The 23,433-nt window shown below is 50.4% G+C and overlaps 1 protein-coding gene across 3 annotated transcripts in view; it reads left to right on the forward strand.

Moving 5' to 3' along the window:
* CCDC180 (coiled-coil domain containing 180) overlaps positions 1–23,433 on the forward strand; it is a 492,398-nt gene that overhangs the window by 330,909 nt on the left and 138,056 nt on the right. For all 3 annotated transcript variants that reach the window (XM_078646144.1, XM_078646142.1, XM_078646143.1), the window contains exon 26: positions 16,786–16,955. In XM_078646144.1, the coding sequence (XP_078502270.1) occupies positions 16,786–16,955 (170 nt within the window). The remainder of the gene's footprint in view (positions 1–16,785; positions 16,956–23,433) is intronic.

The following is a 23,433-nucleotide window of genomic DNA, read 5'->3' on the forward strand; positions in this document are numbered from 1 at the left end:
CTTGGTATTGGTGGACCACGCCACTCGGTACCCGGAGGCCCATCCCTCTGAGGACTGTTACTGCACCTGTAGTGGCGTGGGCCCTGATGGGGATATTCACCCGAGTGGGATTCCCCAAGGTCGTGATGTCGGACAGGGGCACAAATTTCATGTCGGCCTACATGCAGGCCATGTGGAAGGAGTGTGGAGTGACCTACCGGTTCTCCACTCCTTACCACCCCCAGACTAACGAGCTCGTAGAGCGCTTCAACAAGACCTTGAAGGGGATGATTCGGAGCCTGCCAGAAGACTTGAGGCGGAAATGGGACGTCCTCCTCCCTTGCTTGTTGTTCTCGTATCGCGAGGTACCGCAGAAGGGAGTTGGGTTCAGCCCCTTCGAATTGCTCTATGGCCATCCCGTTAGGGGACCCCTCAGTCTGGTTAAAGAGGGGTGGGAGAAGACTTCGAAGAAGCTTCCCCGTGATGTTGTCAGCTACATGCTGGCATTCCGCAGCCAGATGGCCAAGCTGTGGAAGGAAGCCTCAGACAACTTAGAGGTTAGCCAAGCCATCATGAAGGAGTGGTATGACCGCAACGCTCGGACGGTAGAATTGGACGCTGGACAGAAAGTGTGGGTCATGGAGCCTGGGGAGCTTAGTGCCCTCCAGGACCGGTGGACTGGTCCGTACGAGATTGTGGAGCGTCGAGGCCAGACCACCTATGTCGTTGACTTGAAGACGCCCCGACAGCCCCACCGGGTGCTCCACGTCAACCGCCTGAAGCCTCATCATGAGCGATCGGAGCTTGCTCTCCTCATGGTGACGGATGGGAGCGAGGAGGAGGAAAGTGAGCCTCTTCCTGACCTTCTAGCGGCTCAGGAAAAGGATGGTTCCGTGGAGGGAGTTGTCCTCTCCCCATCCTTGACCCCAGAGCAATAGAGGGACTGCCGCCAGGTACTGGCGCAGCACGCCTCGTTGTTCTCCCTCACGCCTGGAATCACACATCTGTGTACCCATGATGTGGACACAGGGGACAGTCCGCCAGTGAAAACCAAGTCTTACCGGCTGTCCGAGAAGGTGAAGAACAGCATCCAGGGTGAGGTTACCAAGATGCTGGAGCTGGGTGTGATCGAACCCTCCAGCAGCCCGTGGGCTAGTCCGGTTGTGCTGGTGCCGAAAGCGGCTCCACCGGGCACCACACCAGAACTTCGGTTCTGTGTGGACTATCGGGGGTTGAACTCTGTCACCAAGACAGATGCTCACCCGATACCACGGGCAGACGAGCTGATTGACCGGCTGGGAGCAGCCAAGTACCTCAGCACCATCGACCTGGTATCTATTTGAGTCCATTTTTGTTGCATTTTCCCCTGGTTTTTCACGGGACTTATTCTACCCCCCCTTACCTGCACTTTAATCGGCTCCTCACCGCTGTTTAGGCGGGTCCGGTTCCTGGGGTGGGATTCTCTTTGGGCGCCATCTTGGAGTGGTGTTCACTCTTTGGGCGCCATCTTGGAGTGGTGTTCACTCTTTGGGCACCATCTTGGAGTGGTGTTCACTCTTTGGGCGCCATCTTGGAGTGGTGTTCACTCTCCGGGGCTGTCACTGATGAGCGTTCTAGCGCTCCAGCTGAGTGGAGGGACGCCTATTTAAGGCGACCTGCCCTGTGGTCTTCCCTGAGAAGGTATTCGAGCGCTGCATCGCGCTTTGCGCCTCACTGTGCCTCGCTACTATTTTAATTAACCTGGTATCTATTTGAGTTCATTTTTGTTGCATTTTCCCCTGGTTTTAACGGGACTTATTCTACCCCCTCTTACCTGCACTTTAATCGGCTCCTCACCGCTGTTTAGGCGGGTCCGGTTCCTGGGGTGGGATTCTCTTTGGGAGCCATCTTGGAGTGGTGTGCACTCTTTGGGCGCCATCTTGGAGTGGTGTTCACTCTTTGGGCACCATCTTGGAGTGGTGTTCACTCTTTGGGCGCCATCTTGGAGTGGTGTTCACTCTTTGGGCGCCATCTTGGAGTGGTGTTCACTCTTTGGGCGCCATCTTGGAGTGGTGTTCACTCTTTGGGCGCCATCTTGGAGTGGTGTTCACTCTCCGGGGCTGTCACTGATGAGCGTTCTAGCGCTCCAGCTGAGTGGAGGGATGCCTATTTAAAGCTCCCTTCAACGCGCAGCGGTATCGCGCAGCGGGTGCGCCTTCGTTGCGCCTGAGTCGCACCAGAGTCCTGCCCGTCTGCGCCCCTCAGCGCTAAGGCATCGCGGGTCGTGGCAGGACTCTATGCCCCTTCCTACCATTATGCCATCACCTATAATTAGGTATCAAAGGGAAGAGCTGTTGGCCATTCGGGGATTGTGCACTGTCTGTGATCTCCCCCCAGTGGCCCCGACTTGTGGCCCCTATCGTTGCACCTGTGGCGTTTGGGCATTGGACACTCCGTCGCGCATTCGTTCCTTGAATTTACCATCTGGGCAGAAACACATGCCACAGAAGCGGGATCTTGACATCTGGAATTTGAATGTCAGGTCACTGGTAAAACATTATCAGGAGATATATGATCTCCTTAAAACAGAGGCACCTGGTGGCTACGCAAGCGGCAAAGGCGGTCGCAGCTTCCTAGAGCTCCCGCTGGCCCGCGATTAATCCGGCTAAATTATCCTTGCCCCGAGCCTACACACCGCAGCTCGAGCGAGGCGATTGTGGCGGAGGGTGTCTAGAGCCCTCCGGTGTGAGCCGTGGAGCTCCCGCTGCGTTGGCTGCGGCTGGAAGGCGAGGAGAAGAGCGAGGCCTAGCGCCCGGCGAGAAGCAGGGACCTCAATTTTGGTGTCTCCCGACCGGGAGCTGCCAGCGCTGCTCGGCTGACCTGCCGGTTATCTGGCGCTTGGACTGCCCTGAGGGACGAGGGACGACCGGCGCTGTCCTCCGCGAGCCTGGCTGGAGGACTGGAGGTTCGGGAGGCTGTGGCCTGGCTAGCTGGACACTGTGGCCTTGTGATTCCGGCGCAGCCGGGGCCTTGAGTTTCGCGCCCAGCCCGAGACTCGTTGCCGGTCGTGGCTGCATCTGGGCCCTGGCGGTGCCTCGGCGTGGTGCGTAGCGGAGGGCCTCCCTGCTGATCCGGTATATGAGCTGGCCTGGAGGGTGACTGGACAGTGACCATTGCGCCGGCCTGGCTCTTGTACTGCCCGTGACAGACGGTGCGCTGCGGGTGCCTCCATCTGGGCCTCGGGACATTTGTGGAAGTGCAGCACGTAGGGGTGGGACGTGGTCCGGCCAGTAGAGTGCAGGACGTGCGGACCGCAGACGACGGAGAAGTGGACCTTGAGGCTCGCCTTCCCCTGCCCTAGCTGAGGAGCTGAATCTGAGGTACTGAGGTCCGGGCCTGGTGACGGTGGGAGACCTGCTGTGTGTGTTCCCCTCTGGACTAGATAGACGGAATAGAGGACCCTGTGCTGCCGTGCCTACACTGACGGTCAATAGCCACAGGTGGCCTGCAATCATGACCAGGGGCGGAGGTGGCAGCCACACCAAACAACCAACCATAGACAAATTTACGGGACCCAATGGGGGTCCCGGACCATCGGGAGGGGGACAACCGTCACAACCACAACAGCAGCAGCAACAGGGGGGGGGGGGGCGGACAACGCCGCGCTCCTGACAGCCATCACCCAGTCCAGGGATATGTTAGATGCCAAAATTGGTGCAGTGGGTGCAGATGTTACCTTGCTCCGCCAGGACTTGAGGAACGCGGTAACGCGGATTACGGAAGCAGAATCCAGAATCTCGGTAGTAGAAGACGACGTGGGCTCCCTGAAGAAGAGAATGGCGGTCATGGAATCAGTGCAAAAGAACCTGGCACTCAGGGCGGAGGATGCGGAGGGTCGCGCGCGTCGTAATAACCTTCGCTTCATTGGTTTTCCGGAACGCTGCGAGAAGGGGAACATGGAACAGTTTCTGGCTCAGTGGCTGTTGAGCTGGCTCCCCCCTGGGGCCCTTTCCAACTGCTTCGTCGTCGAGCGTGCACATCGTGCCTTAACCCAGAGGCCGCCGGAAGGTGAACGGCCCAGAGCAGTGATAGCAAGGATATTGAATTATCACGATCGGGATGTCATTCTGAAGGAGGCTAGAACCCGAGATGCGATCCTATATGAGAACCGAAAGATTATGATTTTTCCGGATTATACTAAGCTCGTCCAGCAACAACGTCAATACTTCATGAACGCAAAGGCGAAGCTGCGGGGCCTGAATCTCCAGTACTCTCTACTGTACCCAGCCCGTCTGAGAGTAATTTTTCAGTCCAAGACGCTGTTTTTTGATTCTCCAGAGGAACTGTTTAAATGGACTGACGAAACGGTGGCACTCAGGCCGCATGCCCAGCCGGGACTGAACCCGGGCTCTTCGAGGGGGTCATCGTTGGAACGGGGAGACCAGCCGACCAAGAGTAAGAGGAATCGGAGGTCCAAATCACGGAAGCGGTCGGCCTCCGTCTCTGGTACACAGGATAGTGGCAGAACTGAAGACTCGGACTAATCTGGGAGGGACCATTGAAGGTCTAAGGTACTCTGTGCTCCCTGTGTCGGGCTATGGCTTATACTGGCTAACGATGGTGCAGATGAGGCCTGGCGAAACAATTACGTTTTGATGCCTCAGCATTGATTCGAGATTGAGTTATTGAACTTGCGGGGGGTTGTGGTGTGTGGCTCGGGGAAGACTAATTGAGGGCCGCCACTCTCCTACTAAGGTGGGTGTTGTTAAGGGAGGGGGGTAGTGCTAACTGGGTTTTGGGAAGTTGGGATCCATTGGCATGGTTGATCTTAAGCCCTCTGTTTTGGGCTTGGGGCTGCCCATGCCGCGACAGGTACTTCATGGTTTTGTGAGGTATTGGGGGGGGGGGGGGGTTGGGGGTGTTGAGGGTTGGAAGGGTGGAGGTTGCGAAGGGGGAGGTTTTGAGGGCAGAAGAAGAAACAGAAGCTGCATTTCTTGGGGGGTTTTGTTCCGTTGGGGAGGGGGGGGTAAGGGGGGGGCAACTGCATGTGTTCTTTCCAATGATGCTGATGTTGGTGTGTGGTGGGTGGTGTTGGCGCAGAGGGCCTACCAGGTGGGTCCCGCTTGATTATGGCTAATGGATTACGTGGACTCCCGGTGGAGTCCCTGCGAGTGATTACATGGAACGTTAGGGGGATGCTGGACAAAGTTAAACGTGGGGCAGTCTTGCGTTGGGGGAAAAGAGAGGCTGCTGATGTGCTCTTGCTCCAAGAAACTCACATGATGGGATCAAAGGTACTCAGTCTTCAGCGGTTTGGTTATCATCAGCTTTTCCACGCTGGGTTTGCCAGGGGCTCCAGAGGGGTGGCCATTTTAATTCATCGTAGGGTGGCCTATATACATGAGAAGCAGTGGGTAGACCCGCAGGGTCGATATTTATTTGTCAAGGGCAGAGTGGGTGTGGAGCCTGTGGTCTTTGGAAGCGTTTATGCCCCCCCTCCCCTTCAGTGGGCCTTGGCTGAGAGGCTGTTCACGGTGTGGGAGGACATTCCGGAGTCCCTGGCGGTGGTGGGGGGAGACTGGAATGAGGTGATGGACGTATGTATGGACCGCCAGAGGCGTCGTGAGATGCCGAGGCCGGCACAGACACCCCCCCACCCCCCTACTAGGCTCCATGCTATGAGTGAGGGAATGGGCTGGATGGATGCGTGGCAACATATGCACCCTACGGCGCGCGAGTACACGTTCGTATCTGCGGTACATGGTTCCTTTTCACGGTTGGATTAAGTGTTTGTGCCCAAGGTATGCATGTGCAGGGTGCGAGCAGTGGAGATTTTACCGAGAGGATTGTCTGATCATTCCCCGGTGTCGGCTAGGGTGGAAATCCTTAGGAAACATCAGCCCTTCAGATGGAGAATGTCCTCGTGGCATCTCCAGCAGCCTAGCTATGTCAAACATCTTAGGGAAGCCATTGACCATTACTGGCGGGAAAACCTGGTAGATGATGTGGACGCAGTAGTGGTGTGGGAGGCCTTGAAGCCCACTTTGCGGGGGGTGGACATCGCATGGTGCACTGCGGCCCGACGTGGGCGCCGAGAGGCAATCACGGCCGCGGCCGCGCTTGTGGAAACCTTGGAGCGACAGAGCCGGGGAGGGGGGGACGAAGTCGGCATACGGCTGCTTCTCCAGGCACAGCAATCCTATGCGTCGGTCTTAATGGACGAGGCTAAACAGGCGTGGCTGGCCACACGCAGTAGAATATACCAGTGGGGAGATAAATCATGCACACTGCTCCACAGACTCTGTCAACGCAGCCTTCAACCTATCACGTTGCCAGGCCTTACCACGGACGACGGAGTAGTTATTACTGATCCGACTGAATTGGCAGCGAGTTTTGCTAGCTACTTCACGACACAATATGCCCCAAATGACCGTTTATCTGTAGACGAGGTGGCTAAATTCATAGATGATTTGTTTGGTCTTCCCGAAACCTGGTAGGCCACCAGATAAACATGATTCCTATCGCCCCATTTCGCTACTTAACATAGAAGCCAAGATACTGGCCAAGGCCTTGGCGAATCGGTTGCTCCCTTATATAACGGACTTAGTTCACCGAGACCAGGCGGGCTTCATGCCTCGCAGGGCAACGCGTCACAACATCAGGCGTGCATGGGCGGCGATAGATGCCATTGGGGCCACCGGGGAGCAGGAGGCTTTGCTACTAGCCGATATTCATAAAGCATTCGACTCGGTGAGCTGGTCATACTTATTTGCGCTACTGCCCCGCCTCAATCTGGGCCCGGTTTTCCTGTCGTACGTCAAGCTCCTCTACACTGATATCACGGTGGCGGTGCGCATTGCGGGGGCAGTGTCGGAGACCTTTTGCATAGGACGAGGAACCCGACAGGGGTGCCCTCTATCCCCATACTTATTCGCCCTCGCCATGGAGCCTCTGGCTGCCTGGGTGCGCATTGACGCACAGATGCGAGGCTTTGTGTGGACCGGGGGCCTCTCTGATAGAATTGCGTTGTACGCAGATGATGTCCTCTTCTTTCTGACTGACCTGCGACGCTCAGGGCCGAGGGTGCTGGAAATAATGCGGGTCTTTGGAGAGGTCTCGGGCCTTTACCTAAACCTGCGTAAGTTTACCTTGTGGGTCCTTGGAGGCAGTACAGTGACGGACCCCTGGATGTCGAAACTGCAGATAGCAGCTGGCGGTCTGCACTACTTAGGGGTTTTCCTATCGGACTCGGTGAGCCTCACATGGGAACGTACCATACTGCCTGTCTGGGAGCGGGTTCAGGCAGATGTGAAAACATGGTCTCGGATGCCTCTCAATATCTTTGGGCGGTCTGCAATTTTTAAGATGGTTGCGCTTCCACGCCTTCTGTACCAACTGCAGAATTATCCTCACCCCATCGCGCCCCAATGGTTTCGGCAGGTGAACTCTGTGTTGGGACGTTTCCTGTGGGCTGGAGGGGTGGCCAGAGTGGCACTGCGTACGTGCTTCTTATCTACATATTGCGGAGGGCTTGTCACCTCGGACCTTTTGTCATACTACCAAGCTTCCCACTTGCTCATCCTAAATGACTGGTGGTATAGCGACAGGGGTGAGCCGGCCTATGCTCTAGAGCGCAAGTTGATGGGCGACCATACACTACACACGCTCCTCTACTCAGTCCGCCTGCGACGGCCGTTGCCTAGAGTTACAAACACTGTCTTCATAGTGTGGCGACAAGCATTACGCCGAGTGGGTTGGTGGGGTAGACTAACCGCGGAAACGCCGCTGTGGCATAATGGACGGCTCCCGGGACTGGCAGCACTGCCAGGATTCAACGGCTGGGACAGGATTGGGATCTCGCTGCTGGGACATGTGATGTCCGGGATCACGCTCAAATCGTTCGAGGAACTTAGTGCAGAATTCATTATGCCTCAGACTCAATTCTTTCGCTATTTGCAGTTTAGACACGCCCTGGCGCCTCACATTACCAACCTAGACTCACTTCCCGAGTTTAGCCCGATTGAGGCGAAAATCTTCATGGGTGATCTCGGAGATAAAAAGGTGTCCCGCATTTACCAGATGATGGTCACTCACTGCTCATCTACCCTTCTTCCCCTGCTAACGGCCTGGGAGACTGACGTTGGCCCTATGGATGAAGATGATTGGCGGGAGGCCCTGGAGTCCCCGCGAGGAACTGCCATAGCAATGCGGCTCAGATTCATCCAATTCAAAATCCTCCACAGGGCGTACTATACCCGTGAACGGTTGTGGAAAGCGGGGTTGATTGAATCGCCGGAATGTTTGCGCTGTGGGGCGGAAGTTGGTTCATTGCTCCACACTGTATGGTCGTGCCCCAGAATAGCTGGCTTCTGGGGAGGTGTGTGGAGCTGCCTATCTGAGGTACTGGGGTGGGAACTCCCGCGCACACATCGTCTGGGATTACTTCATATCCTTGAAGGGGTTGGGGGGAACGTATATAAACATCATTTACTGCTTCTGGGGCTTGTGCTGGCCAAAAGGGATCTGGCACGTGCTTGGAAGGATGAGAGGGCCCCTCCCCTGTGTGCATGGAGAGCTGGATTGGACTTTTGTATGGGTCTAGAACGACCGATATTTGAGGCTCGAGGATGCCCCCGCAAACACTTCAAAATATGGAAGAGGTGGGCTGACTTCAGGGAGTTGACACTTGATCCCCCAGTGGAACCTGAGGAAGATCCCTAAACACACGTCTTACGTGGGCCTGTAAAAGGCGTCATATCTACCACACCAAGATCAAACACTGCTGCTCCTTCTATACACGTGCACTGGGTTAGAGAGGGTTCATTGGGAGGGAGCGGGAAATGGGTGGTGGGAGTTGTGGGGGTAGGGGTGGGGGGGGAAAGTTCCTATTATTCGAGTTTTCCTATAATTCTTGATTGGACTCAGGTCCGGTGATGTACATGTATCAAAATGCTTGGTGGTCTCTCCTGATTGTGGGGTGCCACATTGATTGCTCTGCCTAATTTCATCAATAAAACTTTGTTGTGAAAAAAAAAAACAGAGGCACCTGATCCGCTTTTTATGACCGAAACGTGGCTGCAGGACTCGGACTCCTCCATACTGAACCTCGCTTTTCCCCCTGACTATGCTATCTTTACGCTTAATCGGGGTACGAGAGGAGGGGGAATTGCGATGGCTGTTAAGTTGTCTTACCCATGTGAATGGAAAGCCCTTAAACTTCCCAGATGTGAATGTGCTCTGTTTAAAATTTCGTTTAATCATCACTTCACCTTTTCGGGCCTTTTAATTTACCGCCCTCCGGGCTGCGATGCTGCCTTTAGGGCTGCTCTCCCGGATCTAATTAGTACGGAGGCACTAGGATGTGCGAATTTTAATGTCCTTGGTGACCTCAATCTCCATTTGGACTGTTTATCTTTGCCCGCTATTCGGAGTTTTTCTGCCGATCTAGAGGCCTTGCAGTTTTCCCAGCTGGTGACCTCTCCTACTCATCGAGATGGCCACATACTTGACCCGTTTTTTACCAACTTAGAGGGTATTAGAGTACTTTGTCCCATTCAGATGATTTGGACCGATCATATGCTGGTGAATATGGTTGTCCCTATGACCGATCCTCCTTTTAGATCTAAGGATAAAAAAATCCTTAAACGCCGTTGGAATAAATTAAAACTGGAAGACTTTTATCGTTTTTTGGAGAAAGCGCCCCTGGGCCCGGTCATTAATGTCGATGATGGGTACGACGCTTTCTGTGTGTGGATTTCTCGCGCTCTGGACTTTTTGATCCCTTTGGTATGGTCTAAACAGGGCTCTAAAGAGCATAGCCCTTGGTATGACGATACCTTAGCGTCCCTTAAAAGAGCCTGTAGGCAGGCTGAACGGCTTTGGAGAAAATCGTTTGACCCTGATCTTAAGGCCCGCTACTTTGCTAAAACTAAGATCTACCACAGAGCGGTATGCAGAGCCCGTGCAGCTTATTATGCTCAGGAGTTTCTGAATAGCCCTAACCTCTCGAAACTTATATTCAAGGTTTTAAAGGACTTAGTGGCTAAGAGGACAACGGCTGTAGAAATATGTTCAGATTCCCATTGTGAGGGTCTGGCCTCTTTTTTTCTCGAGAAGGTGCAAGCCATATATCGAACCTTCCCTATGGTCTCGTCCAATTTAGTGCGAGACAGGTGTATCGTGAGAGATAGTGAGTGTCTCGACACCCTGCCTTCCATAACAAGTGAGGCTTTTGACCACTTGAGTTTAAAAATTAAGTCGGGCTCTCCTGCAGATCCGCTTAAACCGGCTCAGCTTAGGACTATGCTGCCGCTATGCAGCACTCCGGTGTTGTCTTTAATCAACCTGTCATTATCCTCAGGTGTAGTGCCTACTAGGTGGAAGCAGGCCATAGTCACACCCATATTGAAGAAGGCTACCCTCGATCCTCTCAAACCTGAGAACTACCGCCCGATCTCCTTGCTTCCCTGGGCCACAAAAGTTGCTGAGGCCCATGGGAACGGTATCCTGGCAGACCATCTTACCAGAGCTAACATCTTAGACCCAACTCAGAATGGGTTCCGTGCGGGCCACAGCACGGAGACGGCCCTACTTTCCATGGTCGAACATCTGCGATCTGTGCTTGATGCGGGTCGGACAGCGGCACTATTATTATTAGATCTGAGTGCCGCGTTCGACACTGTATCGCACAGGATCTTACTTCAGCGACTGGAGGAAGTAGGAGTCAAGGGCTCTGCCCTATGCTGGTTTCGATCCTTTCTTACGGATAGGTCGTTCCAGGTTGCGATTCCACCTGGCAAGTCTAAACCGTACCTGTTGTCTCTGGGGGTCCCACAGGGGTCTTCGTTGAGCCCCACTCTTTTTAATCTTTACGTGAGACCGCTGGCTGCGGTCGTCAGGCAATGGGGCCTGACGATGGTCTCATATGCTGATGACACGCAGCTGGCGGTCACGTTGAGTGGGGACTCTGATGTGGAGGCCCTCAGGTTCCGGGACGGCTTACGGGCAGTGGCCAATTGGATGAACTCTAACTGTCTCCAGTTGAACACCAAGAAGACAGAGGTCATGGTGGTAGGCAAGCAAGTGGGGTTGTGGGGCGACGACTGGTGGCCTTCTGAACTGGGTGTGACCCCCCTCTCCGGTATTGGAGATAAAAAATCTTGGGGTTTGGCTTGATCCAACACTTAGTTTTATCTGCCACACCAAAAGGGTGGCGGCCTCTTGCTATGGCGTTATTAGAGGACTAAGGCCTATAATGAGATTCTTTGATGCCCCCACCAGACAGCTGGTGGTTCAGGCATCAGTACTGTCTCGACTGGACTACGCCAGCTCGCTCTTGGCCGGGATAAATCAGGCTGAACTCATTCGGCTGCAGCGAGTTCAAAACGCTGCGGCCAGAATAGTGGTAGGTTTGCCTAGACGGTGCTCGGTCTCCAAGACGATGCACTCGCTTCATTGGCTCCCTGTAACTCAGAGGATTAAATTCACGGTTCTCTGCCTGGCATTTAAAATCCTCAAAGGTATGTCTCCCCAAATTCTGGCGAATCTTCTAATTCCTTATGTCCCTTTGCGGACTCTGAGATCTTTGGGCCAGAACTTGGCAGTGGTTCCACGCTTCAGGCTGAGTAGAACTGGCGGCCGCTCCTTTCGAGTACTGGCAGCGAAGTGGTGGAACCTCCTCCCTTCTGAGACTCGGGCAATTGATGACCTTCTCCAGTTTAGACGCGCTATCAAAACCTTATTGTTTGTCTAAATTTAGGTTCTTCTCTGCGCCAGACTGATGTTGTGTTGTGTTTGCCTTCTCATAGCGCCAGGACGCCCCTTTGCTGGGGCAGCTGTTGCGCTGTACAAATAATAATAACATAACATAACATAACATAACTTGACATCAGGGTACTGGCAGATTGCCATGGCCGATGGAGCAAAGGAGAAGACAGCGTTCTCCACCCCCGAGGGCCACTTCCAGTTTCGAGTGATGCCCTTCGGGCTCAAGAATGCTCCGGCCACCTTCCAGCGGTTGGTGAACCAGGTGCTATCTGGCCTGGAGTCCTTCTCAGCAGCTTACCTGGATGACATAGCTGTCTTCAGTAGCACCTGGGAGGACCATCTGCAGCATCTCCAGGAGGTGCTGCGGGCGTTACAACGGGCTGGCTTGACCATCAAGGCTAGCAAGTGCCAGATTGGACAGGGATCTGTCATGTACCTGGGACACTTGGTGGGCGGGGGTAAGGTGCAACCCCTCCAGGCCAAAATTGAGACCATCATGGCCTGGGAGCCCCCCAAAACTCAGACTGAGGTCCGAGCTTTCCTCGGCCTCACTGGCTACTACCGCAGGTTCATCAAGGGATATGGCACCATCGTGGCCCCCTTGACCGAGTTGACGTCTAAAAAGCAGCCACACAAGGTCATCTGGACGGCTGCTTGCCAGGAGGCATTTGAAACACTGAAGCGCGCGATGTGCACCGCTCCGGTGCTGGCCACTCCGGACTTCCAAAAAGAATTCATTGTGCAGACAGATGCCTCAGAGCATGGCGTAGGTGCCGTGCTGTCGCAACTCAACGATGATGGCCAAGACCAACCCGTGGCCTTCATCTCCCGAAGACTCCTCCCTCGGGAACAGCGATGGAGTACCATCGAGCAAGAAGCCTTCGCTGTGGTTTGGGCTTTGAAGAAGTTGAGGCCATACCTTTTTGGCTCTCACTTCCTAATTCAAACCGACCACCGACCCCTTCGCTGGCTCATGCAAATGAGAGGCGAAAACCCCAAGTTGCTAAGGTGGTCCATTTCCCTACAGGGGATGGACTTTAGGGTGGAACATCGGCCCGGAGCTGACCACGCCAATACTGACGGTCTCTCCCGGTTTTTCCGCCTTAGCGACGAGAACTCCCTAGAGGTTGGGTAGTTCTCCCCTCTTTCGGCTGGGGGGGACGCATGTTAGACCTGTCAGCCCTAGGGTGGTCTTTCCCTGTGTTTTTTTTTGCCCTTTCCTCATTTTTCCCACCTTCTTTTTGTTGGCCCTTAGGTCTTTGGGCACCTTTTCATGGCTAATCCATGTTAGGGTGCAGGTGCTCTCTACTTCAAACATGGCTGCCACTGGCCCCTGCTACTGCAGCGTGGTCTTTTTAGTCAGCACCCTAGTTGCCAGGAGCAGGCTGGATCCCCATACAATGTTGCAATGTCAGCCACCCATCCCCTGTCCATAGGTAGAGTGGGGAAGCTCCTGGAACCTCCCAGAAGGAAGGCGGACCTGATTTTTGCTGCCTTAGAGAGTGGTCACCTGACCTGGGCATACTTAAGCAAGATGGGAACTTTTTCTAGTCGGTTGGGGTATCACTGACCTGGGGAACCCACGCAGGAGTTTTAGGCGGGAGGGCCTAGTTAGGAACCTATGCTACTGGGAGTGACAGGATTTAGGTGCTGCCTCTTAAGCTGGGTGAGGTGTCCTAGACAAGCCCCCTGATCTGGCCCAGTGGTAGGGAACCCCAGGGTCCATCTGCAGTGACTGAGGAAAAACTTATCAAGTCAACCCCCCCCCCTCTTCCACTTCAAGAAACCAACATCTAAGGGCGCAGAACCATCCACGCGCCAAGAAGCCTACTTTTCTGAGGCCAGAGACTGCTGGGGGATCGACCAGGTACTGGACTGTGCTACCCTGCGCACCCCCCCTGCCTGCAGTGGGCCCTCCTTGCCCCACTGGTCTCCCCCTGACTGAATTGCTTTGTTACACATCCTGCCTGCAGTCCTTGCCAAGCTGTGTGGAAAGCGCTGTAGCCGGAACCCCCCCTCACTCTCAAGCGCTGTGTCAGAGACTGCCCGCCTGTCACGTCCTGCTATAAAAGTACCCCTCAAGCGCTTGACCGCCCTCACGCTGAAGCCCCCGCGTGAGCGCTGACTGAACCTGCCCCCTAGCGCTTTGGGATCTGAGCGTGGGCCTGGGGTGACTCACCGCTGCGGCCCGGAGCCGTTGACGCCCTCCTGTAGCGTCTAGAAGTCCCCTCCGGTGGTCGCGGCGTTAGCGCCAACATTGCATCCCCCCCTCGGCGGCCTCCGTGTGCCAGGAGAGGGCCGCCAGAATCCACCACAGGCCGCGCTGGGCCGAAGTCACCCTGCCTCGCTGTGCCCCGGCGGGCCCTGCGCCGTCATTGAACCCCCCTCGGCGGCCCCCGTATGCCAGGAGAGGGCCGCCGCATCAAGTACACCCGGCCGCACTAGGCCTGAAGCCTTCCCTGGCCTGCAGCACGTGACGGGGGACTCCGGCCTCGTCATTGGCCGCGCCCCCGTCTCTCTGTGCCGCGATTGGTCCCGCGGCCCGGCCCAAGCTGCTCCCTCATTGGCTGACACCGCCAGGCCCCGCTGACGCGGCCCCGCGCCCGAAGAGAGCTGCACCTCATCGCGGAGGGGGCCACTGAGCCTGAGAGCCCCCTCCGGTTGCCCCCAAACGCTGATCCAGCCTCGCTCCGGCGCCGGGGCTCCAGAACTGCCCCTGCGTCGCACAGGGTCGGGTGAGGCCCCGGACGCGCTGGAGCTCCTCCTCCGGCCCCAGAGTCTACGCAAGAACTGGTGGTCCCAGTTCTTACAGCAGCCTTTCCTCCTTTGCCACGACACAGGGATATTTGGGCTATGATTCCGATTTCAGCCTTGATCCTGGATCTTGGTGGGAGCAGCTCTGAAGCTTCTTGGAATTTTCGCGCCAGATGTATGACCAGCAAAATTGCGCCTCGCACATTGCGACTCATTTGCGAGTCTTAATTTGTGAGGGCAATTTGCCATGTACAACAGTGTGTTTAACACTGTTTGCGATTCCCAATGGGGTCGCAAATTGCGAGGCTCATTCATATCAATTTGCGAGCCCATTGGTAATGACAGGCCCTCCCGGGTATGGTGGCCTGCTGGGCTCAGCAAACCACCATGTCTCCGTCTGCTTTTAAATGAAGCAGTTTTTTTTTTTTTAATGCAGCCCGTTATCCTTAAAGGGAATGAAATGCATTTAAAAAAATCTAAATGAAAGGATTTCGTTTAATTTTTTAAGGTCAAATATTTTTAGAGACAGTCACAAAGTGGAAGGGTCTCCTGGGGACCCCTTCAAAATTGCGACTGCATTACCACCCTCTTGAAGAGGGTGGTAATTTGTGAGTGTTTTGCGATCGCAATTGCAGTCACAAAACATTCATACATTGATTTGCGGACGCAATTAGGAAGGAAATGCCCTTTCCTAATTGCGACTCGCAATTCCTAAATAGCGAATCGCTATTTAGGAATTGTACATGGCCCTGGGCCATTTTGCATGTGCAAATGGGCCGCAAACCCATTTGCGAATGCAATTTAAGGTCATACATCTGTCCCTTCATCTCCTGCATCCTCCTGCTCGACCACACCAGTTATCTCATACGGCCTCTGAAATGGAATATAAAGTGCCAAGAGGCTTTATGAAAACCTGTCAGTTACTATTCAGATTTCGGAGGAGACTGGGCATGATCTGCATTTATGGCAGATTGATCTCAATTGGATCAGCAGCAGAACACTCTCCCTTCCCCACCCGGAGCTAATGGTGGCGACTTGTGTTTCACTGCTGGGTTGGGGAGGTTATCAGGAGGAGGCGGAGATCAGAGGTCTCTGGTCTACTGCAGAAACCTTGCTCCATATCAATATTTGGAGCTGCAGGCTATTTGTCTTGTATTTAAGGCCTCCTGCTATGTAAGGAAGGCTGGTGCAGGTTCTCATGGACAACTCCACCACCATTTGGTACTGGAAGAAGCAGGTCAAAGTGAGGTCCTCTGCCAAGGGACCCTTCGCCTCTGGAGTTAGCTGGAGCATCAAGGCATATCTCTGGCCGTGAACCACCTGGCAGGCAGGCAGGCTTAGCCATAATCATTTGGGAAATCATGAATGTTGTTGTCTTCATCCCAAGGTGGCGCATGGTCATCTTCCAGCAGTGGAGAGAATCCTGATTAGATCTTTTACCCACCATTAAGAAAGTGTACTTTTTATGGTTTAGTGCATTACAGTTCCACACATAGACTCACTAGGAGGCCCAGTCATCTGGACTCCTGTATACCTTTCTGCCCCTTCGTCTCCTGCCCTGAGTTCTGAGAAATATAAAGAACAACCAGGCACAAGTTAACCTTAGTGCCTCTGGGTCAGTGAGGTACCCTAGGACCATCGGGTGGACCATAAGCTTTTTGTGGAGTCTCTGTGGGAGAGGAAAGGGAAGGCTGTGCAGAAGATGACTTTGTCAAGGTGGATAGTGATCTGCATTAAGATCTGCTATGCCCTGACCAAAATGTAGTCCCTGGGAGTATTGAGACCCCATTCCACCCAGGTTAAGGCTGCTACTACCATCACAAAGTGCCTGTTCTTGACATCTGCCAGGCCATGAAGCGGGTGTTGGGGCACACGTTCATGAAAATCTACTTCCTTGAGAACTAGGTATTATGGGAAGGACATTTAGCCTACTCAGTCCTGCAAGGCTTTCTGGTCTGAGTCCACTCCACATACCCTCCACCTTTGTGCGGTACTGCGTTGGTATCTATTATAAAAGTGAGGAATCTTCAGTTAAAATTATCCATTGGAAGTTACCTCCTGAAATGCTCTACTCTAACTGCAACTTCCTTGCTGATGTCCCACCTCTACACTCTGTTTAATGCCCTCTTTTTACCATCTAAAAAGGCCCCAAGTTAGAGATACGCAAACTAGTATCAACAAGTGTTCTTTATTCTCTGTAGTTTCATGTTCTATTTATGGGTATGTAGGGTAGTAAGGGGGGCAATGGTATTTAAAGTCCAGTGCTTGACAGTTCTCATTGATGAGAGTGATATTTCTGTTGCCTAGGATGCCACTCCAGTTCCGACCGAGCCTCCGCTACAAGGCCCGATTGCAGCCACCGTTCGTCAGGACAGCAAGGTGACCTTTGCAGGCACGGACATTGTGCTGCAGCCATGTAAGCTGGGCCGGCCTATCTACGATGATGCAGCAGTGAGTCTGATCAAGAACCTTACACAGTGAGTGCTTGTGATCGCCGTAGATCTACTTGTTGATCAGTGAAGGTCTTAGCTCACAGGGACCTGTCTGGGTGGATCCTACAATGCAACAGAACCTGCTTCTTAAAGTATTATTCTGTTTGTCACTCTCCTGCCAGGGGAGACTTTCATAGGTCAGTTCCATTCCATTTCTGGGCAGAGCCTTCTGCATGAAAGATGTCCGCTAGCCCATTCTGAACAATGATCCTGCAAGGAATAGAAGGCCAAAGGTTCTGTCTCTATGGTCAGGAGGATCCACTGGGTATCACTCATCAGGCTACCATACAAAGATGTCAGCCCGTAGCATGGCTCTATATGTTCTCACTTCTGCTGTCCTCTTCTGTGTTCGTCCTGGTGTTCTGCTGCTTCTTTCCATGTCCCTCCTCTAAGATTAATCTTTTCCACCTTCTACCTTTACCATCTCAGCTTTATCCCTACTGCCCTCTCTCGCTACCTTGCACTATCTGACTCTTCTGCATCCCCTTCTCTGCACCTTACATTACTCCACTCTGCCTTATCTCTGCAGACTAATGTATTATTGTCCTTCACAATCATTCCTCAATCTGCACTGTTCACAGCAGTGTAAGCTATGCCTGTCCTCCGTCAGCTCTGCCACGTCCACTCAGTCAGTCAGTAAGAAAACTTTATTTGGTTAGTTACAACCTTAAAAGTATACCCTATACATAACATTTCTATAAAAACATAAGCAGGATCATATTAAAAACGTGGCATATGTACATCACATTGAATAGCACTTTCCTTCATACTATATACAAATGTCCCCCTTTGGGTAAATAAGTCAGGTAATTTTCCATCAGCATCAAATCCTTTCCAGGAGGTTCCATGCCATATCGTTAACCTTTACATGCACAGCCTCATCCTGCCCCAAATGCGCAGGATACGATATTTACTCTGTACACTTAAGGAACGCCTTGACTTTGCTCATAAATTTCCCCATAGCACAAGCAGTATCTAAATTCTTCATTTCAACTATAAGACTGGCAGCTTGCATCCTATTTCTGATCGTGTATTTTTTAAATATCGGGCATAAAATCTCTCTCCGTAGATCTAAAAACATCATACAATCTAAAAAAATATGTACAATATCACAATGAGTACCTAACGCACAAGTACAGGTACCATTATTATTCAACATTACATTTTTAACTCCATTATTCCCATAACAGGGGTTTATCCCCATTCGCACTTTTAGTACCTCACGTCTTAAATGGAAGCTTGGCAATCTGTCCAAATAGGGATACTGTTGGTTAAGTTCCCAAGCCAGGGTCATATGCGATACCGAAACTTTCCGCAAGAGATACTCTCTGTCATATGTGTGAGACATCACAGCACCCAGTGACCTCAGTTCATTCTTAGCTATACCTGGATGACCCAGTTGGCGGGGATAGTTTTAAACCCAACACTCCATAAGCTTCACTTAGTGTGGTTCTTGTTTCTTTCGCCCAGGACAATTCACTATCAACGATTTCGCTTTTGCACCACTGGGAAATTTTTAGGTGCTCTCCAGATCCTAGGCGCTGCCAAAAGCGAATTAGTGCCATACAGGCAGTTACTGCCCAGGAAGTAGTTCTCATCTCAAGCCTTGCAGCCTGTACCATAGAGGATTTAGGCAATGAGAACAAGTTTTTTAGAATATTTCCCTCCTCTTTATCCCATCCTTTTTTCCCACTTAAATAAAGCACTTCTGCCCCATAGAGGAATTGGGGGGGGGGGGGGGGGGGAGGACCATTGTTAAGTGGGCTTTTAAAACGGCCTATCTGAGTTTTCTCCATAGACGCTATTGAATCTTTTTAGCCCCTTCACAGAGGCAGATGCCCTCATTTTAAGAGCCTCCAGATGGGTATACCATTTAAGATTACTCATAAACCAGATTCCTAGGTATCTGTATTCATTCACCCTCTCGAGTAGATTTGTACCCAGACACCAAGGGAATCTAGTTTTACTCCTACCGAAGCATAAAACTTTGGTCTTATCCATGTTCACGGTTAACTTTTTATTCCGACCATATTCGTTGAACATGTTTAATTTCCTCTGGAGCCCTATCTGCGCCAGATCCATAATCACTAAGTCATCTGCGTATAATAGGCAGGAGACATGCTTACCTCCCAATTTTGGACTAGCCCCTTTAACCTCTCTTAGTTTTGCTGGTAGGTCGGCCAAAAAGCAGTGGGGCAAGTACGCACCCCTGCCTTAAGCCATTTCCAATCTGGATCCTCCCAGACAAACCACCCTCCTCATCCAAGATTATCTGGGCCCAGTTTTCAGTGTGTAAGGCTTTTATAATGGCCAAAAGGTCTCCGTGTAGATTGTATCCTTCCAGGGTTGACCATAACTGCTCACTGCCCACTAGATCGAAAGCCGCGCGGAAGTCCACGAAACAGCAGAATAAATTGCCCCTCTGTTCTATCGACTTCCGCGCGATGGCCCAGAGAGCAAAACAGTGGTACACCGTTGAATGCCCTTCTTTGAACCCGCCCTGTTCTGGGGGTACTATCTGGTTATCCTCTGCCCATTCCTTTAGCAGGCCTAGGATTACTTTGGAGAATAATTTTTCCCCAATATCAAGGAGATTTATTAGGCGGTAGTTTTTTGGGGAATTTACATCACCTTTTTTGTATACCGGTCTAACAATAGCCCCATTCCAACTTTCTGGCATACCTGTCTTTAATATCCCATGGAATATACTTGAAAAAAACTCAGCCCACCAGTCTGGGTTAGTTTTTATGATAATTGCTGGTAGGTTGTCAGGGCCAGTGGCTCGTGTTAAGTTTAAGCCAGCTATTACCTTCCTAATGTATCCTGAGGTGAAATGCACTAATATATCTTCCCTGACTCCTGGCCAGCTTGTTGGAATTATTTCCCCTTCGCTCGGCCATTTACCATATAATTCTTCAAGGTAGGCTTCCCACTTAGCCTCTGGAACGGAGCACTGCAGGGATCCCACAACATTCCCCGTGCATTCCTTAATCAATTTCCAGAATCCTTTAACATTTTATTCTTCAATAGTCGAATCACCCAGCGTTTTCCTTAAAGGACCTTTTTTTATCTCTAATGATCACCTTGTATTTTATCCTTAGTTTCTTTAGTTCTAATAATGATATATCATTATAATTACACCTGAGGCCTCTCTCGTGTTTCCTAAGAGCGGCCTTTAAATACCGACATTCATCATCAAACCAAGGTTTATTGATTGAGGATGCCCTAGCTTTACTTTTTTGTTCAAAAGCTCCACGTTTGATTTTTATCCTGAGGCATTCCACCAATTATCTTATTGTATCCTCATACCAGGGTAAAGCCTCCCCTGGTAGAGGGTTTTCAAGCCCAACTAATAATTGGAGAGCTCTCAGTTTCTTTAACTATTCCTCGCTTATCCGGGTTGTAAGCCGCTTTGGGTATTCAACATCAATTTGCAACACTCTCTGTCTCGGCGGATCCCTGTTTACCTGTAGTTCCATCAGCAGTGGGAAATGATCACTACCCTCTACCCCAAGTACTTCAAAATGTTTTATTAAATAGAAGCACCAAACCTGAATAAATACATAATCAATGGGGCACAATTGCTGCCCTATCTTAAAGGTACGTTTTGCGGGCCGATCCAATTCTTTCCTACCGTTAACACAGATCAGGCCCATGGCTCCTAACAGCTGCCCGAGCTTTACATCTTGGGTGGACGTATCGCTATATGGAAAGTTCGCAAGTACTATATTATAGGCTCTTAGCACATCACTCTGCCATGAATCGATTTTTTGGGGATTTAATCTGTGGTTGAAGTCACCCAATATTAAAAGCACGTCTTTAGGATATAAGTCATATAATCCTTCCAAATCCTTCTTTAAGCAGTCCAACTCCACATTATAGTCCTTTATTTTCCCTTTCTGTATATACACATTTATGATGCATAGCCCTCCGCCACCTGGATTCTTATTTGATTTTAATACTCTACTGCCTAATGCCCAATTACATTTAAGTTGAAGCGATTGTATATCTTTCGCTATCCTTGTTGACACAAGGGTCATCAGGCCGCCTGATGGCCTACCTACTTGATTCTTTTTTGCAGGCCTTACATGTTGCGCAAAGCCTTCAGTGACTAGGGTTTCGTCGCACAGCCAAGTTTCCTGAAGACATGCAATGTCAGTTTTCCCAAGGATTTTTTAAATCCTTCCTCTAATGCTATTCTTTTATATCCGTTTACGTTCCAGGACAGGATAGATAGGCTGTGCGACGCCCCAGTTTCCTAGTCATTGCTACTCAGGTACCCCTCTTCCTCGTGTCCCATGTATGCCAATTCTCTGTATTTATTTCCCACCAGAACGTCATCCTCCTCCCAATCTAAATTTTTGGGGATTATCGTGATTTTGAGGGCTACTTTAGTACCCCGTCCTGATGTAATCATTTTTATTTGGCGTTCTCCCAACCCCGCATGGTTCCTTAGAAATGTTTTCCCTTGATTCGCCATCATCACCTCCTCTCTCTTCAATATTCTAATCCCTTCCCTTAGCATCTCCGCCTCTGCTTTTTCCATGGCAACTTTTATTAACGCTAAGAGAAGGAGAACCTTTGTTACTTTGTCGCCGCTGCTGTTACTCAGGAACCCTACTTCTTTGAGGTCATCTGTGCTAACATATTTTAAACTAGGAAATTTTGCAAAAGATGCGAGCAACTGGGACCGATTTAGGGGCTTTAATTTATTTGCCCTTTTCCCCCCCTTTTCCTGCCCTATGGGTTCTACAAATAGCCAGGTGTCCACCATCCTAAGTTGCTGTGAAGATTGGGATCTTCCATCGACCCTTCCTTTCTTAATTGCATCTTCTCTACCTGTAGCCCTACAGCTAATATCAGGTGATTGGATACTATGCCCTACACTTATTGGCGTCTCGATCCCACTTTCTAATTCTACTTCTTCCTTTCCTCTGGGGTGATTTCTCCAAGGGGCCTTAGTATTCTTTACCATACTTTTCCCTGAAACCTTCTTAAAGCCCTCAGAACTTTCTCTTGTGTCTGCAAAAGTTAACTTTTTTGTTTTTAGCCGCACTACCTTATCACGTTTCCTTGGATCTGGGGATGGCCCCTTCCCAACCTCCTGAAGCTTTATCGGGTGATGACTAAATGGGGCCTTTTTACCCTTTCGCCACCGCGGGGGATTTTGTTTTGTGCACCTCCTTTCCCCATATCTCTTTATAATCATAGGACAACGGGAGATATATACTGTCGGATCCTCTTCTTTGCGTCTACTCACCCTTACTACATCCTCCTCCCTTCCCACTTCAGACTCATTTATCACGTCCACTCTGTTACCTGCTTTAGCTCTGCCCAACTATACCAACTTCCTGACAGTTTACTGTACTTGGACTCCTTAAACACTCAAGTCTGATACCCCCTTTTTTCCCATCCCGACCTCATGGTTGCACACTTTGAGGACGTTATGTCTGCTTTGGACTGCCCATCCTTAACTATTGTCTCCTGTATCCACTGGTCTTCTCCAGCCATAAGAAATGTATTAGTTACACTTGTGAGTAAGTTTCCCACTTTACTATTTTGAGAAACTTTACTACTTTTGGTTATTCGCCATTTCAGAGTGTAAATTTACTCAGAAGTGTAAATATACACATGTCCACCCCCTGTAAAAGGGGGGGGGGGTGTAGCCAAATGTACAAGTGTAACTTACTACTGCTAAAAGAAAAACAGAGTAACTCCAACATGACAAATGGTCAACCACTGTTACTGGAGAACCCGCCCGTAGAAAATAAGGCAGGGATTTAAAGTAAAACCTCACAGGAAATTAAATTAATTAATTTTGACTTTCTAACTATGTATCTAAAATTAATTGAATGTCATTTTTATTAAATAAAATAAAACATGAATATTATTTTATGATAAAATATTGTCACAACATTTTTTAATTTTAAAATAAATATGAGTACTTTTTCATAAACTAATATTTAATTATTTCAAACTAATGCTATACATAACCTTATGTACTTTTTAATACATAATAAATGAATATATTTTATGTTAGATGGATTTTTAAAGTAAAACACTAAAATAAATTATTTTATTTTGATATATTTGAATTAATTAAATATTTAAAAGTTGAATTAATAGTTCTGTAGCTTTTTTTTATTATGTTATATATTTCGAATAAATACATCAAATTAATTTACATTGATATTTGCCATACAAATATAGTTTAATAGTTTTTTCCAAGTTTAATAAACCTTTTTACTTTCCCTATACAATGTGGAGTTCTTCACCCCAATGTTGGAAAATTCCTCATGGTAAGTTGTAGGGAATATGTAAAAAGTGTACTAAGCTTTGAAAAATCATTACAAATATATTATGTTAAACAACAAATTAATTTTAATGTGGAACGTTTAAAACACGACTACACTATTAACTTCATATTGAATTAAATATTTGATTACTTTAAATATATTAAATG

The sequence above is a fragment of the Lissotriton helveticus genome, chromosome 5_1 (assembly GCF_964261635.1).
Source record: "Lissotriton helveticus chromosome 5_1, aLisHel1.1, whole genome shotgun sequence".
Taxonomy (NCBI): Eukaryota; Metazoa; Chordata; class Amphibia; order Caudata; family Salamandridae; genus Lissotriton; species Lissotriton helveticus.